This window comes from Stegostoma tigrinum, chromosome 2 (assembly GCF_030684315.1).
Source record: "Stegostoma tigrinum isolate sSteTig4 chromosome 2, sSteTig4.hap1, whole genome shotgun sequence".
NCBI classification, from domain to species: domain Eukaryota; kingdom Metazoa; phylum Chordata; class Chondrichthyes; order Orectolobiformes; family Stegostomatidae; genus Stegostoma; species Stegostoma tigrinum.
In genome coordinates this window covers 23,628,799-23,649,006 of record NC_081355.1, presented here as the reverse complement: position 1 = coordinate 23,649,006, position 20,208 = coordinate 23,628,799, and the positions used below count along the sequence as shown (strand labels likewise).

At 41.7% G+C, this 20,208-nt stretch overlaps 1 protein-coding gene across 8 annotated transcripts in view; it reads right to left on the bottom strand.

The window, feature by feature from the left end:
* The window catches only part of LOC125447272 (genetic suppressor element 1-like), a 277,157-nt gene that overhangs the window by 66,731 nt on the left and 190,218 nt on the right, over positions 1 to 20,208 (bottom strand). For all 8 annotated transcript variants that reach the window (XM_048521570.2, XM_048521587.2, XM_059652856.1 and 5 more), the window contains one exon: positions 13,705 to 13,901. In XM_048521570.2, the coding sequence (XP_048377527.2) occupies positions 13,705 to 13,901 (197 nt within the window). The remainder of the gene's footprint in view (positions 1 to 13,704; positions 13,902 to 20,208) is intronic.

Sequence of the window (20,208 nt, the reverse complement as noted above, 5' to 3'; positions counted from 1 at the left end):
AGTTTCTGTATCAAGAACTGCACGGTTCTGAAGTGCTCATTTATGTAATTGCTTTCAACTCTGAAGGTGTACAATCAAGTGGATCTAGAGATGACACCATTGGTGAAAAGGGAAAATTGTGCTTCAGCCTATTTTGAGGGACGGGGGTTTGGGCAGTGGGGGAGAAACACCTAAGTTTGGAAAACGTTTTGAGAATGCTGAAAGGAACCTCAACACACCAATTTTAAAGAAGCATTTAATTACGAAGCTGCATGCAACAATGAATGAAATTGGGTGCCTATCCTTAGACATGAGTTATAGGGAAACATTTCCCATTGTGTGCAGGAGGGGCTTGGTGAATTAACTGTGGTAAATGTAGGGTTAAAGGGACACTTTAGATTAGATTAGATTCCCTACAGTGTGGAAACAGGCCCTTCAGCCCAACAAGTCCACCACCCCTTGAAGCATTCCACCCAGACCCATCCCCCTATAACCCACACACCCCTGAACACTACGGGCAATTTTAGCCTGGCCAATCCAGGGTCAAATCACCTCTACCTGCACTGTAGGGATTCTACGATTCTAATGCAGCCAAGTAACAAAATTTATCTTTCATGGCTGTTGAAATTGCAGTGGTGCTGCATGAGAGGCTCACACAGAAGGCATTCTCTGTTACAGAGCACCAAATTAGTGTGAATGTACTTCAGCTTAGATTACATGTGGGTTTACTTGTGCACTCATGCCATTGAAGCTTGGAAAGGCATGAACTGTCCAAAGGTTTGAGATAATCTCTCACTAATAATGGAACAGCTACAGTAAGAAAGGAAGAGGAATGAAACTGCATACAAATACTAACTGGTAACAAGTAAAGTCACATTCCTGATGTAGATATCTTCACTTATCATTGCCTGAAATTACTGTCATTTACACAGCAGAATTATCTATTTTTAACCTGCATGTTGTGAGTCCTATTTATAGCTTCTTCAACTTTGGGCTGTTATTGACAATATAGCAGACTGAATGCGTCCTCATCATCGATGTCTCCAGGGCTCTTTTTTGTAAAGTCGTCATAGTCCCAGAGGATCACTCTCTCATTAGAGAGAAGCAACTGATGGTGATGTAACCTGAGGGTCACCATGCCTCAGGCCAGGGAAGAGGGTGAAAAGGAGGGACTTACGAGGTATCCAGAGCTAATTCAGGAATTGAACCTGTGCTGTTGGTGTCACTTGAATTGCAAACTAGCCACCCAACTAATTCAGTTAACTGGCTTACTTTGCTTTTGTGTAATATCTAAAAGATTGCACATCTTTAACAGATTAAAAGTGGAACTGACTTTATCTGTTCGATTTTTTTTAAAGTTTGGCATTCGTGGTGGCTCAATTTTGGGTCTGCCTGACATGGATTTCCAGCCCTTTCATATCACCGGGCCCATACCCTCAAAACACTTAAGAAAGGAAACTTTGAACTCAGAAAGTAAGACCTTTGATCCTAATTAACCTTGAATTTCTTCTGTTAAAGATACATTCCATTCTGTTAGTATCTTGTGTCCCAGGATTATACCTTCAATTGCTGTTGTTATTGCTTTAATTTGCTGGTCTGCCTATGGTTAGTTTGAATGAGTTTCTTTTCATACTGGCCACTGTCCAATTATCGTAACAAAGTGTTGGCTTAATTCCTGGCAGATATTGTACTCTCTTAAAGAACATTGTTGGCCTGTGTCAAGGGCAGGGATATTTGGCTCTTTATTTATACAAGAAGAAATCAAATTCAATTGAAGCTATAACATTACGTTCAATTTCTTACCACTTAGGAGATTCAGTTTGGTTGGGAGGTGAGATACTATATATAGAAATATATGGAATTAAATGCAACATACAGCACAAAAACAGTTGCTTTGGCTCAAACAGCTTGCAGTGATATTTATATTCCAGCAGCATTTCCTCCCATTCAATCTACTTCATTTCAACCATTCCAATGATCTTTCTACTCCCTTTTGTCTCATGTACCCATTTAAATTACTTTTGCAAGCATTTAAGCTATTTGTCTCAACCATTTCCACATCCTAATCATTGTCTGAGCAAAAGTATGTCTCCCTGGACTGATTAGTGACTAGCCAGTTTTGGACACTCAAATGAGTAGAACCATAAGAGAAAAGACTGGTTAGAGTCCATTTCGAGACAGTGGGATTATGATACATGATTATTGTAATGTCCAGAGCCATTACATAAAGAGAAACTTGATATTATCTCCTCATCTGAATGAATTTATCATGCAGCTCAGCACAGACATGCTACTGCTGACTGCACATTTCCAGGGGAATGTAGAGGACCGTGGTGAGCATCAGTAACGTATAATGCTGGAACTCGGGAGTAAGGAGGAAGGCTTGTGGGAAAGGTTAATGTGGTGCGGCTCCATATGGTCAGGGTGGGAGGAAATGAGCAGTCGTGATAGTGCAATGTAACTGGGGCCGTGCAGGGTCTCAGGAAGAGGAGGAAGTCCCGTGTGGAACCTGGTGCTGATACTGCCCGCTATAAGGTGCGTTTCCTGACATCACTAGCCCTTCTCTGGATGCTAACTGCAACTTGGAAATAAACAGCTCCCAAGGTGGGCACAGTCTGTGTCAGAACATTCTGAGGAAAGGTCACCGGACCCGAAACATTAACACTGATTTCTCTTCACAGATGCTACCAGACCTGCTGAGATTTTCCAGCAATTTCTGTTTTTGTTTCCGATTTACTGCATCCGCATTTCGTTTTGCTTTTATTACAATGGATTCAACTGTTTAATGGTAAGTTTTATGATTGTTGTGGGTCTGGAATGGGAAGGGGGTCAGAGCCAGCAGGCCCTTCCTTTTTGATGTAATGTGTTGGTCACTCAGCCAGGGGGCACCCTCACCAAATCAGTGCCCATGCTAAGGCTGAAGCTGAATGAACGGTGGAAACATGGCCTCTGTTATCAGAGTGCAGCATGTCTCAGGGTCCGGGAGGGTGTGTGCTGACCTCTCGGCAGGGTGGGTCACCACTGACTGTTCTCAGGCCAAAGATCCTGTTTTGCTCCTTGTGTTCCAACCATCGATGACTACCAGCAAGAGGGCCACACCCAGCTGCTGGTGGGATGTAGGTTTCCATGGCTGCCTTGCTAAGGAGGCAGAGGTGGATGCAGGAGGACCAGGATCAACAGTAAGCCAAGTAGCAGCAGCAAGTCACCCTGGTAGATGAATAATATACAGCCGAGGCAGAAGACAACAGCCTGTTGGAATGGGCTGTGACCGCAGGAGGACCTGAGTTTTTTTTTGCCCTGTCTCCATTTCTAGAGGATGAGACAGCCATAGTGTCCACATTTCCAGGGAACTATGTCAGATACTGGAGCGTGATCTGAGAACTTCATATATATGGAGGCCGTGCTCTCCTGGTGGCTGTGAAGGTGACTGCCTCTTTGACCTTCTATGTGACTGTTTCCTTCCAGGAACTGATGGGTGACTTGTGTTGGTTATGCTCCCACAAGTACATCATGGCAGTGGCTGATGCAATCTGTGCAACATCACACTGGCTTGCTCGTTCTCATGATGAAGGAATGCAGCCCAGGCAGTAGGATTTGGAAACATAGCTGGTCTCCCCCAGCAGTAGGATGTCATTGACTTATACACACAATCACACGAAGAAAGTCATATCACAATGCTGCAGAATTCAACCAAAGGGTTCCACTCTGTTAATGTCCAGGTAATTACTTGACCATTTGCTGGGGTTGTGTGCCCACTGCCCTGGCAGCTGTCACTGGAGCACTCTCATTTACCAGGTACTGGGGTACCGGCTACCCACTGTGACCATGGTTCAAGACACCACTGCACAATAGCCTGATTAAGGCAGAGTGCAGGCATGATGCTGCCCATTGTATCAACCAGGACCATGCAGAGTATAGGGCTGCTGAAGTTGCAGTTTTGCTGAAAGGACCAAACAAAGTGGGGGAGGGTACTGGTGCTGTCCAGACAGAATGCACTTCATCATCATCAATTGGAGCAAGCAACAAGCTCATGTGCTGGATGCTGAGAAACTCATGGCACACGAACAGAGAAGGAGAGTAAGAACAGTGAAAAGGAAGAAGCTCTCCTTATTCATGACAGAGCTCAGCCGCAATGGGCACTGCAAACCAGAAAGGACAGCTTGGTACCAGGTTCCAGTAGATGGCAGTTGAGTGCAAGAGATAACTGTGGACTGTATAATAGTCATTGGCCATCACACAGCATTTGATTTGCATTATGGAAATCAAGTACAACTGCTATTCGTTTTTTTGCGTTTGCTTTTGCTGAAATAACAGCTCATCTTTGAAATTGTCAGACTGTTTGCTGGATGCGAAGTTCCCCTACTGGACAATGACAAGTTGCAGATTTCCACCAGGCACTGCGCAAAGATTAATGACAATTTCAATGAGATATTTTGATAACATGTAGCTAAGGCCAGGTAAACTGCGTGGCCTGAATGTTAACTCGAGACAAGGGTGTAAGAATGGAATTTTATGTGCAACGGAGTGCCAGCCATACTGGATATGTGCCCTGGAAAGTGCAGCTTTGTGGCTGCTACATCACTGCATTGTCAGGGAAGGCCAAAGCCAGATTGCCAACATTTGTTCAGATTGACAGTAACTTTTTGAAGGTGGCATGGGCACCAGTGATCCCAATCAATTGGGAGATATCCAGATGAGAAGCAACTACTTCTAGAAACAGCTGATGGTAGGATGGGACTAGAACCAGGAGAGAGGGGTGCCATAAGGCCCCTATTAAGACGTAGGTGGGTATTTAATGAGGTGAGGTTGACATGGCAAGAAATCTTGCGAGGCCTCATGGAAAGAGGCCCTCCATGAACCTTGAGGGAACTGACACTTGCCACAAAAATGTAAAATTCAGCTGTCTATTTCCACCAATTCAGCACCAACGAAAAAGTTTGTCAAAAGCACCTTGACTGGAAGTTGGATGGTTACCAGGGCGCAGGGTCTCCTGTGTTCATATTCAGCAGGGAGGAGTTAAGAAAGTGCAACATGTGGACTTACAGGGTCTAAAACGGCAGGTAGTGTGCAAAGTCTGAAGAGGACATTTAGTGATCATGATCTGCCCAGTCCGCATGTCGGGTGTATGCACAGCATTCCTTGAGAAATACCTTGTTAGGAAACAGTTGGAATGCCAACTTTTTGGGAGCAGGGCTTTTGTAACACCAGCATCAGTGGCACAACAGAATCCAATTTCATGGCCATTATCTCCACATAGACTGTTACATTTTACCATATCCAACAAATCTTTTCTAATTCTTCTAATGTAAAGAAACAAAATCTGATCTGTTCAATCTTGCGCAACCGTTGTAATCTTCAGTTCTTGTACCATCCTTGTAAAACTGTTTATGTATTTTCTGTGCCATTTTTATAAAGTGCAGACCAGCATGGCACATACAGTGTCTAATAAACTTTTATTATCATTTAAACTACTTTTGACTTCTATACCTACAGAAATAAATCCCTATGGTTTGTTAGTTTTAGTTGCTTTGCTGATTGTGATAATGTTTTTCGTGATTTGTTCATTTCTAACCCTGGCTACCCTTTTCATATTGTTATTTTCTAAGGTAATGTACAGGAAATGAATGACTTGATCATCAGATGACTTGGTCATCTGTTGGCATGTTCGGAGGATGGGACTTATGTTCCTGAGGGGCAGAAGAAGCAACCTAAATAAACTGAGGCCAGCCCCAGCTTGTTAATGTTCGGCAGCAATTGGATTGCCGATGGTCTGCAGCCACAAGTGCATTAACAATGGACTTTTCGTCACAAGGAGGCAACAGGTAATTGCTCCCACGTAAAATTCAGCCTCCTGCTTCTCACAGCAAGCTGCAATAGCATTGTTACCATCATCTTCCTCGTGTTTTCTGCCCTAAAGCAGGTCTGATCCATGATACAATCATCTCCACAATGGATCAGATAATTCACCCTGGCCAAAATGTGGATCATGCCCCACACTGTTGGCATCAATCTGATCCATGCTAACTATCCAGCCAATTAGCCTCAGAAGTTGAGTTCCTATAGCAACTCATATGTAAATGCAGCAACCTGGAGCTATGGATAACAATGGTAGAGCGCAATGTCTGTCCATCATTTGGCTAGCCAGGAAATTCATTCACTCTTACCAGGCAACACTGGCATTTTTGTGGTAAGGATTCGCAGGTCACCTCTGAGGCTACATTATCCTTGGCCACCAAATCCTGGGGTGGGACGTGAACCTAGAACCTAAAGGCAGGGGCACTTCTCACCTGTGTCACAAGACCTCCTGACATATATCTAGATTACAGTTAATTTACCCGCTCAAATGTCAATCCGCACGTTCTCTACCATCTTCCATTATGATGTTTTCTCCCCCCAGTTTTAGCTTTATCACCTAGCATGATATCATACACAAGTTCTGACATTAAGGCTTTTGTTCCAAAGTCCAGATCATTATTGAAAACTTTGAATAACAGCGGTCCCAGCACTAAGGAGAGGCTGTATTGACTGGGACTTTTTCCACTGGAACATTGGAGATTGAGAAGCAACCTTATAGAGGTTTAACAAATCATGAGGAGTACAGATAAGGTGAATGGCAGATGTCTTTTCCATAGGGTGGGGGATTTCAAGAGAAGGGGGCATATTTTTGAAGGTGAAAGGGAAAAGATTTTAAAAAGACATGAGGTGAATTTTTTTTTATACAGAGTGGTTTGTGTGTGGAATGAACTTCCAAAGGAAGTGGTGGATGGGGTACAGTTACAACATTTAAAAGACATTTGGATAAATACACAAATAAGAAATGTTTGGAGGGATACGAGCCAAATGCAGGCATGTGGGACTAGTTTCGTTTGGGATTATGGTCGGCATGGACTTGTTGGACCGAAGGGTCTGTTTCTGTGCTCTACGATCCTATGGCTCTAATCCATGGAACACCAGTTCATCTGTTCCTCCAATCTGAATTGGCTATTCTACTGCTAATCACTGCTTTAGGTATAGAAATTTTTCAATAACTTATTCAAAAACGTTATGATACACTGTTGGAGCAGGTGGGACTTTAACCTGGGCCTTCTGGCTCTACTGCTTTCTGTATACTCTTCAGTCAACTTGCTATGCACTTGTCGCTGAATCTAAATGTGCTCATCTTTATCATGAATTCTTAGTTTGTTTTTGTTTCAAAGACACTTTGAAAATTCAAATTTGAAAAGCCAGTATAACTAATACCTTGGCAATGAATCCAATTGAATAATAAACGATCGCTGTGTTCAGCTGTGATAAGAAAGTAAGTGGAACTACCAATTTTCAATGGGATTAAAACTTTAAAAGTAAAATTACAGGGTAGTCACAGTCAAAATTAAAAAATGTAAAACCAACCAAATGTATATTAAGAGCTTCCCCCTCCTAGTCCGAAGCATCATCAAGGGAAAAGGGATTGACTAACACAACATCGCGTCTCTGTACATTATAGCATATGGGGACAAGCAGCACATGGAAGCCATGGGAGAGGGGAGAGGTCTGGCACCATCTGTGGACAGAAAGCAGAGTTAATGTTTCAGCTCATGTGACCCTTCTTCAGAATCTGTTTCTGTTTTTCTTTTTGATTTCCAACAACCAAAGTTTTTTGGGTTTAGAGTCATAGAGATATACAGCATGGAAACAGACCCTCTAGTCTTACTTGTCCATGCTGATTAGGTATTCTAAATAAACCTAGTCCCATTTGTCAGCATTTGGCCCATATCCTTCTAACCGCTTCCCATTCACCTACCCATCCAGATGCCTTTTAAATGTTCTCATTGTACCAGCCTCCACCACTTTCTCTGGCAGCTCATTCCATACTCACACCACCCTCTGCATGAAGAAGTTGCCCCTCAGGTCCCTTTTAAATCACTCCCCTCTCACCTTAAACCTATGCTGTCTAATTTTGGACTCCCCCCCCCCCCCACCCCAGGGAGAGACCTTGGATATTTACCCTATCCACATCCCTCATGATTTTATAAACATCTATAATGTCACCCTTCAGCCTCTGATATTCTGATGTTCCAGGAAAAACAGCCTCTCCCTGTAGCTCAAACTCTCCAGCCCTGGCAACATCCTTATAAATCTTTTTTGAACCCATTCAAGTTTCACAAAATTCTTCCTATAGCAGGGACGTCAGAATTGCACGCAGTATTCTGATAGGTTTCTAAAAAATTCTGAAAACATAGTATTTTGTACACACAAAACCTCAGTTATAAATCTTCTTTCTGAAAGCTTCTATGTTTAACTATAAACTCAAGCCCCACCCACATGATTAAGTAATTCAATACAGCTACAAGATCAAGGAACCAATTACCATATTCAAACACAGATCAATGAAACCACTGAACATTACAACTGGGAAAAATGAAGCAGTGACTGAGCCTGGATGTTTAAATCGTAAGAGGAATGAAAGTTGGAGAGGAGAAAGAAAGAGCTAGCTAAGGAGATTGAAGTCTAATTCTGACACAAGACACAAAGAGTAAAAATCAGAATCATAACTGATGGGTGGCGTGGTGGCTCAGTGGTTAACTCTGCTGTCTCACAGTGTCAAGGACCTGGGTTCCACTCCACCCTCGGGTAACTGTCTGTGTGGAGTTTGCATGTTCTCCCCATGTCTGTGTGGGTTTCCTCTGAGTGCTCTGGTTTCCTCCCACAATCCAAAGATGTGCTGGCTAGGTGGATTGGCTAAATTGCCCATAGTGTTCAGGGATGTGTCGATCAGGTGGATTATGAAGAATGGATCTGGGTGGGATGCACTGAGGGGTGGTATGGACTTGTTGGGCCGAAAGGCCTGCTTCCACACTGTTTCAATGGGGATTCTTTGAAGCATTTGATAACAACAGCAGTGTAAAATAGGGAAAGAAAGAAAACCACTAAATGCAGTGGACCTAAAAATGCTGGAATCTTCAGCTATGTCTAAGAAAAACAAACTTTTGATTTCTGACTCAAGCATCTTGTTGGAACAGCTATAATCTTCACTACCCCATTTCATTTGTTCACATTTTAATCCCTATATCAACTTCATGCCAAGCAGCTATTCCTGCATGATGTATTGGTGCATTAACTTTGAGTGATAATAACACAATTTTTAAACGTTATCTGACATTTTTTCTTTGATAACGAGCTGAAGTAAAGTTAGTATGATTAATGTCTATCAGATTCAGATGTTCAGTTCTGCTTATTATAGTCTTCTTTACTGTGTGTTTATTCAGCAATTCATCATTTTAATTATGCTTAGGACATTGCTTAATGTAAGACAAATGATTGCCAGATTGCTAGCATAAAGTAAGGAGTTTGACTTGGTTGGGTTTAGTATCACAGTTTTCCCTTAAATTGGGTGCACAGTTGGTGCAAAAAAAGAGAGAAACCTGGGCCCAGATTTCCACTCCGATAGACACTGTCTCCAGCCTGACAAAACTAGCAAAAGTGGCCTTAGATTGCAAGTCCTTTCCCTGAAGTAGGCATTTCCCATTTTGTAGGGGCTAGGAGTGGAATCAAATTGGGTTTACTTGCATGTGTGTTCATACAGACAGCTTTGAATAATAATCAAAGATTGGGAAGGAGGGTGTAAGGGCTGTGTTTTGGGGATTAGGTGGCATGTGTTGGCACTAAATTATCACTGTAAAGGACTAAGGTGCATACAGGAGCATAGTTTGGTGTGGAAGGTATAGGTAATCACAAGGAGTTGTGGACAGGGCATTGGTGGTGTAGATAGCACGGGCAGCTATGGAGAGTAGAGTGTAGCATTGGGCAGAAAGGGAGGTATGGGGGTGAGGAGAAAGACAAAAAGTGCTGTGGGATGGCATGGATGGGGCATGAGGCATGTGTGAGGAAGGAAGACAGCGTGAGGGCTGAGAGATGGAGGGTTGTTGTATTAGTTCATTAGTTATTTGCACACATAAGGCAGACCTTGTGCCGGTCCACAACTGCATGCCTCTGCACTTATTCCCCACCTGACTCCCATGAAACCCGGGTCTAGTGACCCTTCTTTAGAACTAAATCATTGGACCCGAAACATTAACTCTGCTTTCTCTCCACAGATACTGCTAGACCTGCTGAGTTTCTCTGATAATTTCTGTTTTAGTTTTAGATTTTCAGTATCCACAGTTCTTTTATTTCCTTGAATTTATGAACAAATTCGGACAATTTCAGCGATGTAAATGTGAAGTTAAATACAAAAATGTGGACGTTCTTTCACTTTCAGGTGCAGTGCTTCTCCAATGGTTGTGCCAATACAACATCTGGCTATCTGCTCACCCAGTGAAATGTATCAAAATAGATGAATTTTCATGAATTCCATGACACCGAGGAAATGAAACCTCATCCAGCACCAATGATGGGCACTATAACCACCATCTTAAATATACACTCCCCCTACCACCATTTTAAAATGATATTGGTATGTATTACCTACAGCATGTGACACATTAGACCAACTTGGAAGTATATTACCATATGTAACTGAGTCGATTACCCGGTGTTCCCTTCCTAAAACCCCTGTGGGACCACTTTCTATGCATAGTCTGCAGCAAGTCAAGACCGCAACTCACCACCACCCTCTTTATTGCTTAATGCCCTTTCCAAGTGCTGGCAATGCCATTACTGCCCACATCCTGAAAATGAATTTAAAAAGCAACAAGGTAAACTCACTTCAGAAAATTAGGGTTTGCACATTTCCGGATAAGTGCTCTTTTTAACATTTTAATAGCTCTTCATTATTGTTGAGCATTGGGAGGTGGTGGTGAAGTGATTAGCGAAACTTGACTAACATTTGGGAAACCCCAGGCTAAATGTGTTGGGGGCACAGATTCAAGTCCCATCATGGTGAAATTATAATGCATTTAAATCTGACAAGAAAAAAGCTGACCTGTCAGAAATAAAACAAAAAAAAACCTGGTCCACAGATATCCTTCAGGGAAGGAAATCTGCTATCCTTATCTGGTCTGGCCTTTACGGGATTCTGGACCCAAGTGACAATGCGATTGATTTAATTACCCTCTGGGCAACTCAAGAACTGGCAATAAATACTGCCCACAACTCATGAATGAATGAGAAAAAAAGCAAACTGTCCGATGCAGAGTTTAACATCTACAAATGTAGAGTCAACTAAACTGCATGCATGTGTGACTGCTCAGTAAGCTGGCAGTGCTCCGTGATGATTAATGTGTTTGTGCAGCCACATGAAAAGAATGGAAAAAGATTTTTAAGAGACTTTTAATAAAGATTATAGAAACATGTAATTTATTTAGCTTAGGGTCGATATAAACCCTCTGTTGGGAGTAAAACTGGAGACTTTCTTTTAGTTAATATGCACATTCTTGAAAATGTTGCTTCCAACAGTTAGAACTGTTGCTTCTGCCACTTTTATCTGACAGGTATTCCATTAGGAAAAATTAGAATTCCCTATTTTTTTGGATTAGATTCCCTACATAGTGGAAACAGGCCCTTCGGCCCAACAACTCCACACAACCCCTTGAAGCATCCCACCCAGACCCATCCCCCTATAACCCACACACCCCTGAACACTACGGGCAATTTAGAATGGTCAATCCAACTAACCTGCACATCTTTGGACTGTGGGAGGAAACCGGAGCACCTGGAGGAACCCCATGCAGACACGGGGAGAATGTGCAAACTCCACACAGATAGTCGCCCGAGGCTGGAATTGAACCTGGGTCCCTGGCGCTGTGAGGCTGCAGTGCTAACCACTGAGCCACCGTTGCTGACCCTTTAACAATTTTAGTTGCGACCATACATTATAATCCACAAATAACTTAAAATGTGGCTGAAGTCCACTTTCTTACTGATTTCGTTTCCAGTTATGTGAAATACAAACCATAATCCTTGAAATTCACTCCTGTTTGTTGTTGCTGAATGATCAATCCATGGCAAATGGAATTTAAGACCCAGGTAATACATAAAAGTTTGGCTCTTCAGTTTCAAGTTAATCCATCCTTTAAAAGTTAGCACAGTGTGGGCGCATAATACTACATTCGAAGTTTGAAAAATACAGTCAATAGGACAATTAATTCTTTTGAGGACAAACTGTAAAATAATAACCAATGACTGCTTGGTAAGGAGTAGAAACCAGATAATGCTGCAGTAGCACTGCTGCTGATGCAGATATAGGCCATCCGTAGTTTGAAGGGAAAGTTATTAATTTTTTAATATCTCAGTTAAAACCAACAGCTAGAAAGTACAAGTTTCTGGGGCTTGTATGTGAAAACAGAATGCTCAGTGCAGAACCCTTCACAAAAGGAAAATTTCACCCATCTAATCTGTAAGGTTCCAGGAGAGTAGCATTCCATAGTTTGAGCTCCCATTATTCCCATAATCATACCAAAAAATGTTTAAGTTTTTTTTCAGAAGTACACATAAAACCCCAAATTACCGGACTTTCAGTCCCACGTTGACAGAAAGTATGGACCAGGTTTCTGCGCTAACCAGAAATTATTATTTATTATGAGTAATTCGACTAGGGCTGCTGATAGCCAGATACAAACCACTGGCAAATACTATTATTAACTAAACTCTAATCCCCTTATAAACGTAATTGGAAACTGTCTCTGATTTGTCAATTTGAAAGTCACAACTCACAGCCACTGCTGCAGGAAAGGTAACTTCAGGTTTAAACTGAGTTTGCGACTGCAGAGACCAGGCAGCCTCCAGGCTGGGAGGAGATCTGCAATTCTTTCTATCTCCCTCTCACTATCCCTCTACCCTGTTTCCAGCTCCACGCTGTTCAGCCACCCGAGAACCAATCACCCAGTTGGTGGTAAGCAAAGGATCTTTGTCATTGACAACTGTTGCCAGTCCACTGACCAATCAACATTTTGTTGCCAATATGAACTGCATCAGTTACACCTCCTCCACTCCAGATCTTCTGCAATCTGAACTTCAATTACTGCTTGGTCAAATAGATGTTTACAATGTTTGCCAGGGCAATCAGGTTAATCATTTTCAACACTGCTGCCTGATTTTAAAACACTAATTTTTAAAACAGTTCCTTCTCATTTCTGTTCCTGGCTTTTCTAAATAAAAGAATAAAATAAAAAGACAACAGTCCTTACAAAACTAACGTACGGATTCTGTTACCTTGCAAAAGTAGAAAAATGAGCAAACATTTGTGTACTAATTCAGATTTGTTTATGAATGCAAACAGTGCTGAAGGCTGCCTTCTGAAACCTTTCAGGCTCATGAAATACAAATTAAATTTTAAAAAATTAAAAAATATAAATAGAAACAAGTTCCTTAGGATGAAGACTGAATTGCCAGGATAGGGCTACTGTATTTGAGCACAAGGGTTTAAATTAGATCATCCTTTCAAAATAGTTTTTGAGCACATGAATTACTACTGCTCATTCAAATCCACAACAAAAATTCACTTCCATGAAGTTTAACTTTAACATAAATGCAGGTAATTTTACTTTCAAGAATGTACCAAGAATTAAAATTTAGCAACTCAAGTCATATTAGTTTGATATGCAAACCTTTGTGAAATAAAAATCTGTTAATGCATATATTTGAGTGTTTTAAAAAAATGCAGGACATGGATCACTTAATATCTTTGTCTGGCATAAACAGCAGGTCACACTATTGTGACATGTTCCTAAACAACTTATTACTGAAAAAAATTAAGTTGCTATCACTAAACATTATACGCAACCGAGTTATTGGGTTTCTCTCTCCTACCTGTCTGTTGTCACCTCTCCAAAGTCCATTGACTGTCTGTGTCGGAGCAATAGTCACCACAGGTGGAGTATTTGCTGGAGTCTGGCTTCCTGGTGGAATTATTATTGTTCCCGGAGCCCGTTTGGGTGTACCAGTAGGAGAATTGTGATTGGCAACTGGTGACGATATCGGAGAACGTTCACCACCACGGGAACAGCCTGAAAATATGAAAACAGCAATATTAAATAAGATTGCACCACCTGATCTCAATTAATCACCACTGTGTTAATCAGATGAACATCTTTCCTCTCATTTAACACAACTAACACAATATTCAAAGAACATATGTCTATATTTCTTCTTGATGATAAAAAAGCACCTTTATCAAATTCACCACAACATAAAGCCCTCAGCATAAATTTTCAAATTAAACTCCAAAGATTTGCCACTAAACGGATCAAGGTTTTGTCTTTTGTCCTGGGAAGACAAGTATAATGCTTTAAGAGTGGTACATTTGCTGATCCTGATTTCCCAGTAAGTACCCGTGCAGGAAAAACCAGTTCAGAGAATCAGGAATATAGATTCCAGTTCTGGATTCTGAGTCTGCATTCTTAGTTTTGGAATCAGGGATACATTCCTGGTCCTCCCCTTGCAAAGTTCAATGAGAGTTACAGGGTGGATAAATCTTCTGCACTTCTGAAAAATGAGCTGCAAACAAAAGCAGAAATTGCTGGAAAATATCAGTAAGTCTGGCATCTGTGCAGAGAAATCAGAGTTAACGTTTCAAGTCCAGCGACCCTTCCTCAGAACTGATGGTAGCTAGGAGATAATAAAATGTGAGGCTGGATGAACACAGCAGGCCCAGCAGCATCTCAGGAGCACAAAAGCTGACATTTCGGGCCTAGACCCTTCATCAAATGGTTTTTGTACATAAGATGAGGCTCTGAACAAGGGTCAGTGTACCTGAAATGTTAACTCCAATTTCTCTCCACAGATGCTGCCAGACCTACTGAGATTTTCCAGTGATTTCTATTTTGTTTCAAATGAGCAGCAGATTTGATAATTGTCTCATCCTAGCTTTCAACGTTTTGAAAGAAATTATGCTCTTGTTTAGCTGCTCTCATCAATATTATGGTCATACAAAGAGGGAACCAAGAACTAACTCAGTAGGGTTATGTGAGCAGGCTTCACATTCATAACTATCATTTCCATTATTCCATCTTTAATCATGACTGAATCACCTTTAAGTTTACCAGCACCCACCAAAACATGCACCACTAGAATTCTGTTTTCAGCAATACAGGTTGTGCAGAATGTAATGATACAGGCTTTTGTCCTTTGAACCCAGTTAAACTTTGAGGAACTTCTTCTTTGGTTATTTCCAGGTATTTTGTTTTTACAGCAAGAGGACATACTACATTTGAATGAGGGAAAGAAACACTGGGTGTAGCAAAGTGGGTAAAATGGTAAAAGTCTGAACCAGGAAACTGAACATCTCGGACATGTGCGCTTCCAGTCTTGTGCAGGTGGGTGATCAATCTGCCCACAGAAGGAAGGCTGGTTTGTTAATTTTGTTTTTAAGCAGATCGTGTGCTTTCATTTTAAGAGCACTTCAGCTTTTCATCATAGTTGACTATAATTCCAAACAAACTCATCTCCAAACTCTGGGACCTAGGTCTCTGCTCCCTGCTCTGTAACTGGATTCTTGACTTCCTAACCAACAGACCACAATTTGTAAGGACAGCCAACAACATGTCCCCCACAATAATCTTCAATGTCAGTGCCCTGCAAGGCTATGTACTCAGTCCCCTACTATATTCCTTAAACATACACGACTTGTGTGGCCATATCCCACCCCAACTCCATTAACACGTTTGCTGACGACACCATCGTTGTAGGTCAGATTTCAAACAGTGACGAAACAGAGTGAGATGACAATGCTTAGTGGCATGGTGTAAAAACAATAACCTCTCCGTCGACATCAGCAAAACAAAGGCGTTGGCCATTGACTTTAGGAAGTGGAATGGATGGCATGCCCCTGTCTGCATCAATGGTACAGAGTGGAGGTGGTGGCCTGGGTCAAGTTCTTGGGAGTGACCAGCACCAATCTGTCCTGGTCCACACACATTGACACTGCGTTCAAGAAAGCACAGCAACACCTCTACTTCCTCAGGAGGGTAATGAAATTCAGCATGTCCACAAAAGCTCTCACAAATCTTTATAGCTGCAGCACAGAAAGCATCCTATCTGGATGCATCATAACCCTGCAGTGGCAACTCCTCCTCCCAAGGCTGGAAGAAACTACAGAGAGCTGTGAACACAGTTCACTCCATCACACAAATCAGCCTCCCATCCATTGGCTATATCTATACTTTCTGCTGGCTGGGGAAAGCGACCAATGTAATCACCTACTCCTGCCACCCTGGCTTTACTCTCTTCCACCCTCTTCTGTCAGGCAGAAGATACAGAAGTTTGTATACACTTATGAGCAAATTCAAGAACAGCTTCTTCCCTGGCGTTTTCAGACTTTTGAAAGGACCTGACCTCTTAAATGTTGATATTAATCTCGCTCTGCATCTTCTTGGCCACTGTAACATTGTATCCTGCACCCTATTCTATAACCCTGATACACGTGAGTAGTATGATCTGCCAGCAAAGCGAAATAAGACAACAGTTTCACCATACCTCAGTACGCGTGACAGCAACAAATAAACCAAATCAAAAAACTTTGGGTTTCACTGCTGTTGAAAAACCTGGCAGATAAAACAGCCATCAAGGGCTGCAGCCAGATAGTAAGTAAAAGCAAAAACAAATGCTAGAAATATTCAACAGGTCAGCAGTGTCTGTGGAGAGAAACAGAGTTAACATTTCAGGTTAAGAGATAACAAGGTGTAGAGCTGGATAAACATGGCAGGCCAATCAGCATCACAGGAGCAGGCAAGCTGATGTTTTGGGTTGAGACTCTTCTTCAGAAATCTTTCCAGGTTGATGATTTTTCATTATTAACATGAAGGGAAATTAAGGTTAAACAAGGATGTATTTACATGGAATAAAGCCAACGCTTTACTTTGGGTTGAGAAATCTTCAGTCTGCCTACTCCTTCTTCCCATGAAGCCTCTTTCCCCCAAGATGCCCACTTTCCCAGATAGTATCCATTTGAGTGCTCCAGTTGCCCTCCCTCACCACTGCCTCACCTGCTGCTGGAGGTTCTTGTACAACTGCTCAGCATCCTCCCTCACCAATGCCATGAGCTGCTGGAGGTTCTTGTACAACTGCTCAGCATCCTCCCTCACCAATGCCATGAGCTGCTGGAGGTTCCATTACTCTAGGAACAAGCTCAGATACAGCCCCTGGTGCTTCACCCACTGCTCCACTTATTAGCCCAATCTCTGAGTGAAGTTGCAAACCATGCAATGAGTGAGGCAAGAAACAGGGAGGGAAACAGCAGCCAGTGGGATGGCCAGAAGGCTCTGTCACAAGATGAGTGGCCAGCGGCCAGAGAGCTCTATTGTCATGGTGTGACATCATTAACACCATCTGCACATGTGCAGTCAGCCATAAGCATCCTTATCGGCCATCTCAGCATTGACATCATAAACACTCTCCTTTATTTAACTTGGTTTGAGCCTGACACATGATATAATACCAGCCTTACCTGTTTCTACCTAAATATATCAGCTAACCCAGTACACAACTGAAGACTTCTGTAGGATACCGTTACATTCGCATACAAAGGAGTTACCAGTGGCAAAATTTACGAAACAAATGTTTGCCATTGTTTTGCATAGCAGGTTGGTTTATAGGTAGCTTAATGTAGATATTTCCTTGTCGTTTTCTCATATTAGGTAATGGATCACCAAGTTTTGGGTCCCTCATTCAAACAAAGAAAGACAGCATCATTTGGCAACAAAGCACATTGACCCTTCAGCTTGCTTTTAGCAGCTCACATCTCTGTTTGATGATTATGCCGAAGAAGCTATTTCTGTAATACATGTCCTCCAGTAGGGCCACAAAGTGCCTTCGATTCTTCAAGAACTCTGTTTAGTGAACAGCTGCTGAATTACTTAATTGCTGGCCACACTGACTTTTCCAAAACCCTGCACTGTTGTGTACAAGAGAAATTAATAGGGCTCGAATGTCCTGGGAGTTGTGGTATATGTGTGAAGAAATTCATTTAACAGAGTACATTCGGTATTCTGATAACATTTTAATTCCTGTTTAATCTAAATCAAAATCAACTTTGTTCTTTAAAAAACAACTTCATGGTTTGCTTTGATAATCATGCTCAGTCTTCGGGATAGATGATTGCATCACTTCAGCAACTCAGTATCAGTATAAAATATGGCAGAATGTGTGAAGCATAGTACAGCACTTTTTGCTCTATTACAGCAGTGATAATGTTAAAAGATGATTCTCTGGTAACATGTGACACTATGAATTTGCACCTCAATGAAACTGTGCTAATTGATTCCAGGTCAGAAACTGGTGTAATGGGCCATATATCAATTTCGCAATGGAGGTACACAGTCGGGTCATATAACAGTAAATTTAAAGTTTCTTAATTTTACATTCATGCACCTTGTCCAAGATCACCCTCCCCCAACCATCCCCACGCTGCCACAGTGAGGATGACAAGAAAAACACATTTCCTGTGATGGACAATCTTCATGTTTTGGTGTGGGTTTTGAAAACTCTAAAAAGTAGAGTATCTCCTCAAAACGTTTGCAGCCACTGGGGGAAGCTGGCTGAAGGCTTGGGAAAATTCTGAGAAGTGTAAAATTACATAGAAATGTAATTATTAGAGCCTGTAACGTAGAGGTAGTTTAATGCAGAGATTCATTGTGGGGAAATTAACCTTTATAACTGACCAGCATTATGTAAGTGTGATATGTATGGTCATTTCTCTATTGAATAATGCTCCATAATGCATTAAAACATATTAAAAATGCCACAGCAGCTTTTGCTGTCATATTTTGTGCAGTTTAATAATGGCATTTTTAAATCAAACTGCTCAGAAATGCTATTACACATCTCTGGAGCAGATGGAATTTTAATCTGGGCCTTATGGCTCAGAGGTAGGGATATTACCACTATGCCCCAAGATCCCTCAGGCTTTGATTTATATTGACTGATATCTGATAAGAAAGCATGCTTTTGAAATGAGAAAATAAATCTTTGTACATTCCTCCTTTCTTTTATTGGCAGACATTTTGTTTTGAAATGGAGAATGATTCTATTCCATCACTTTCAGACAATGTTGCTGCAAGTTTATTTTAAACATGCCAACGGCAAAGATTGTGAATGCTTGGCTGGATTTCAATAATTAAATAACTTCAGCAAGTGGTCCAATGATCCAAGACCGATTCTCACATTTTAGGCCCTGCAGTAACATAATTCAGTGCTTTTATGCCGAAGATGATACTATCCTTCAGAATCAATGACTGTGAATTCAAGATTTTATTAAGTTGGTAGAAATTTATGATTTTTCAAATTTTCTAATTTGAATTGCACAGCTCTTGAGGTCCATGTGCATCGATACTGGGTGGATGACTAAGAAGAGTATGAGGGAGGGGGCAGGAAGGTGGCAGGGTCAACATGACAGGGCAGATTGGCATGGAGTTGAGTGAGGGATGGAGATGACATTAGATATCATGGGTAACTTGATGGGGCTTGGGTTAACATAGGAGTTGACATCATACAGCACAAAAACAAACCCTTCTGTCCAACTCATCCAAGCTGTACAGCTATTCTAATTTAATCTAGTCCTATTTGTCAGCATTTGGCCTATATCCCTCTGAGTCTTTCCTACTCATGTACCCATTCAGATGTCTTTTAAATGTTGTAATTATACCAGCATCCAAATTCCTCTGGCAGCTCATTCCATGAACACACCACCCTCTGTGTTGAAAAGGTTGCCTCTCAGGTCCCTTTTAAAACTTTCCCCTCTCATCTTAAACCTGTGCCATCTAGTTATGGATTCCCCTATTGTGGGGGAAAATAACTTTGGCTTTTCATCCTATCTATGCTCTTTATTATTTTATAAACATCCATAAGGTCACCCCTCAGCCTCTGACGTTCCAGGGAAAATAGCCCCAGTCTATTCGGCCACTCCCTATAGCTCATCTCTTCCAACATTGGTGTCGTCCTTGTAAATCTTTTCAAGTTTAACAACATCTTTCCTGTGTCAGAACTGAATACAGTTTTCCAAAGTTGCCTAACCAATGTCCTGTACAGCGGCAACATGACATTCAAGTTCCTGTATTCAATGCACAAACCTATAAAGACAAACATACCAAACATTTTATTCACTACCCTGTTTACCTGAGACTCCACTTTCAAGGAACTATGAATCTGCACTCCAAGGTCTCCTCAGGACCCTACCATTCAGGGTATAAGTCCTGTCCTGATTTGCCCTACCAAAATGCAACACTTCACATTCATCTAAATTAAACTTCATCTGTCACTCCTCAGCCCATCTGATCAAGGTCCCATTGTACTCTGAGATAACCTTCATTGCTGTCCACT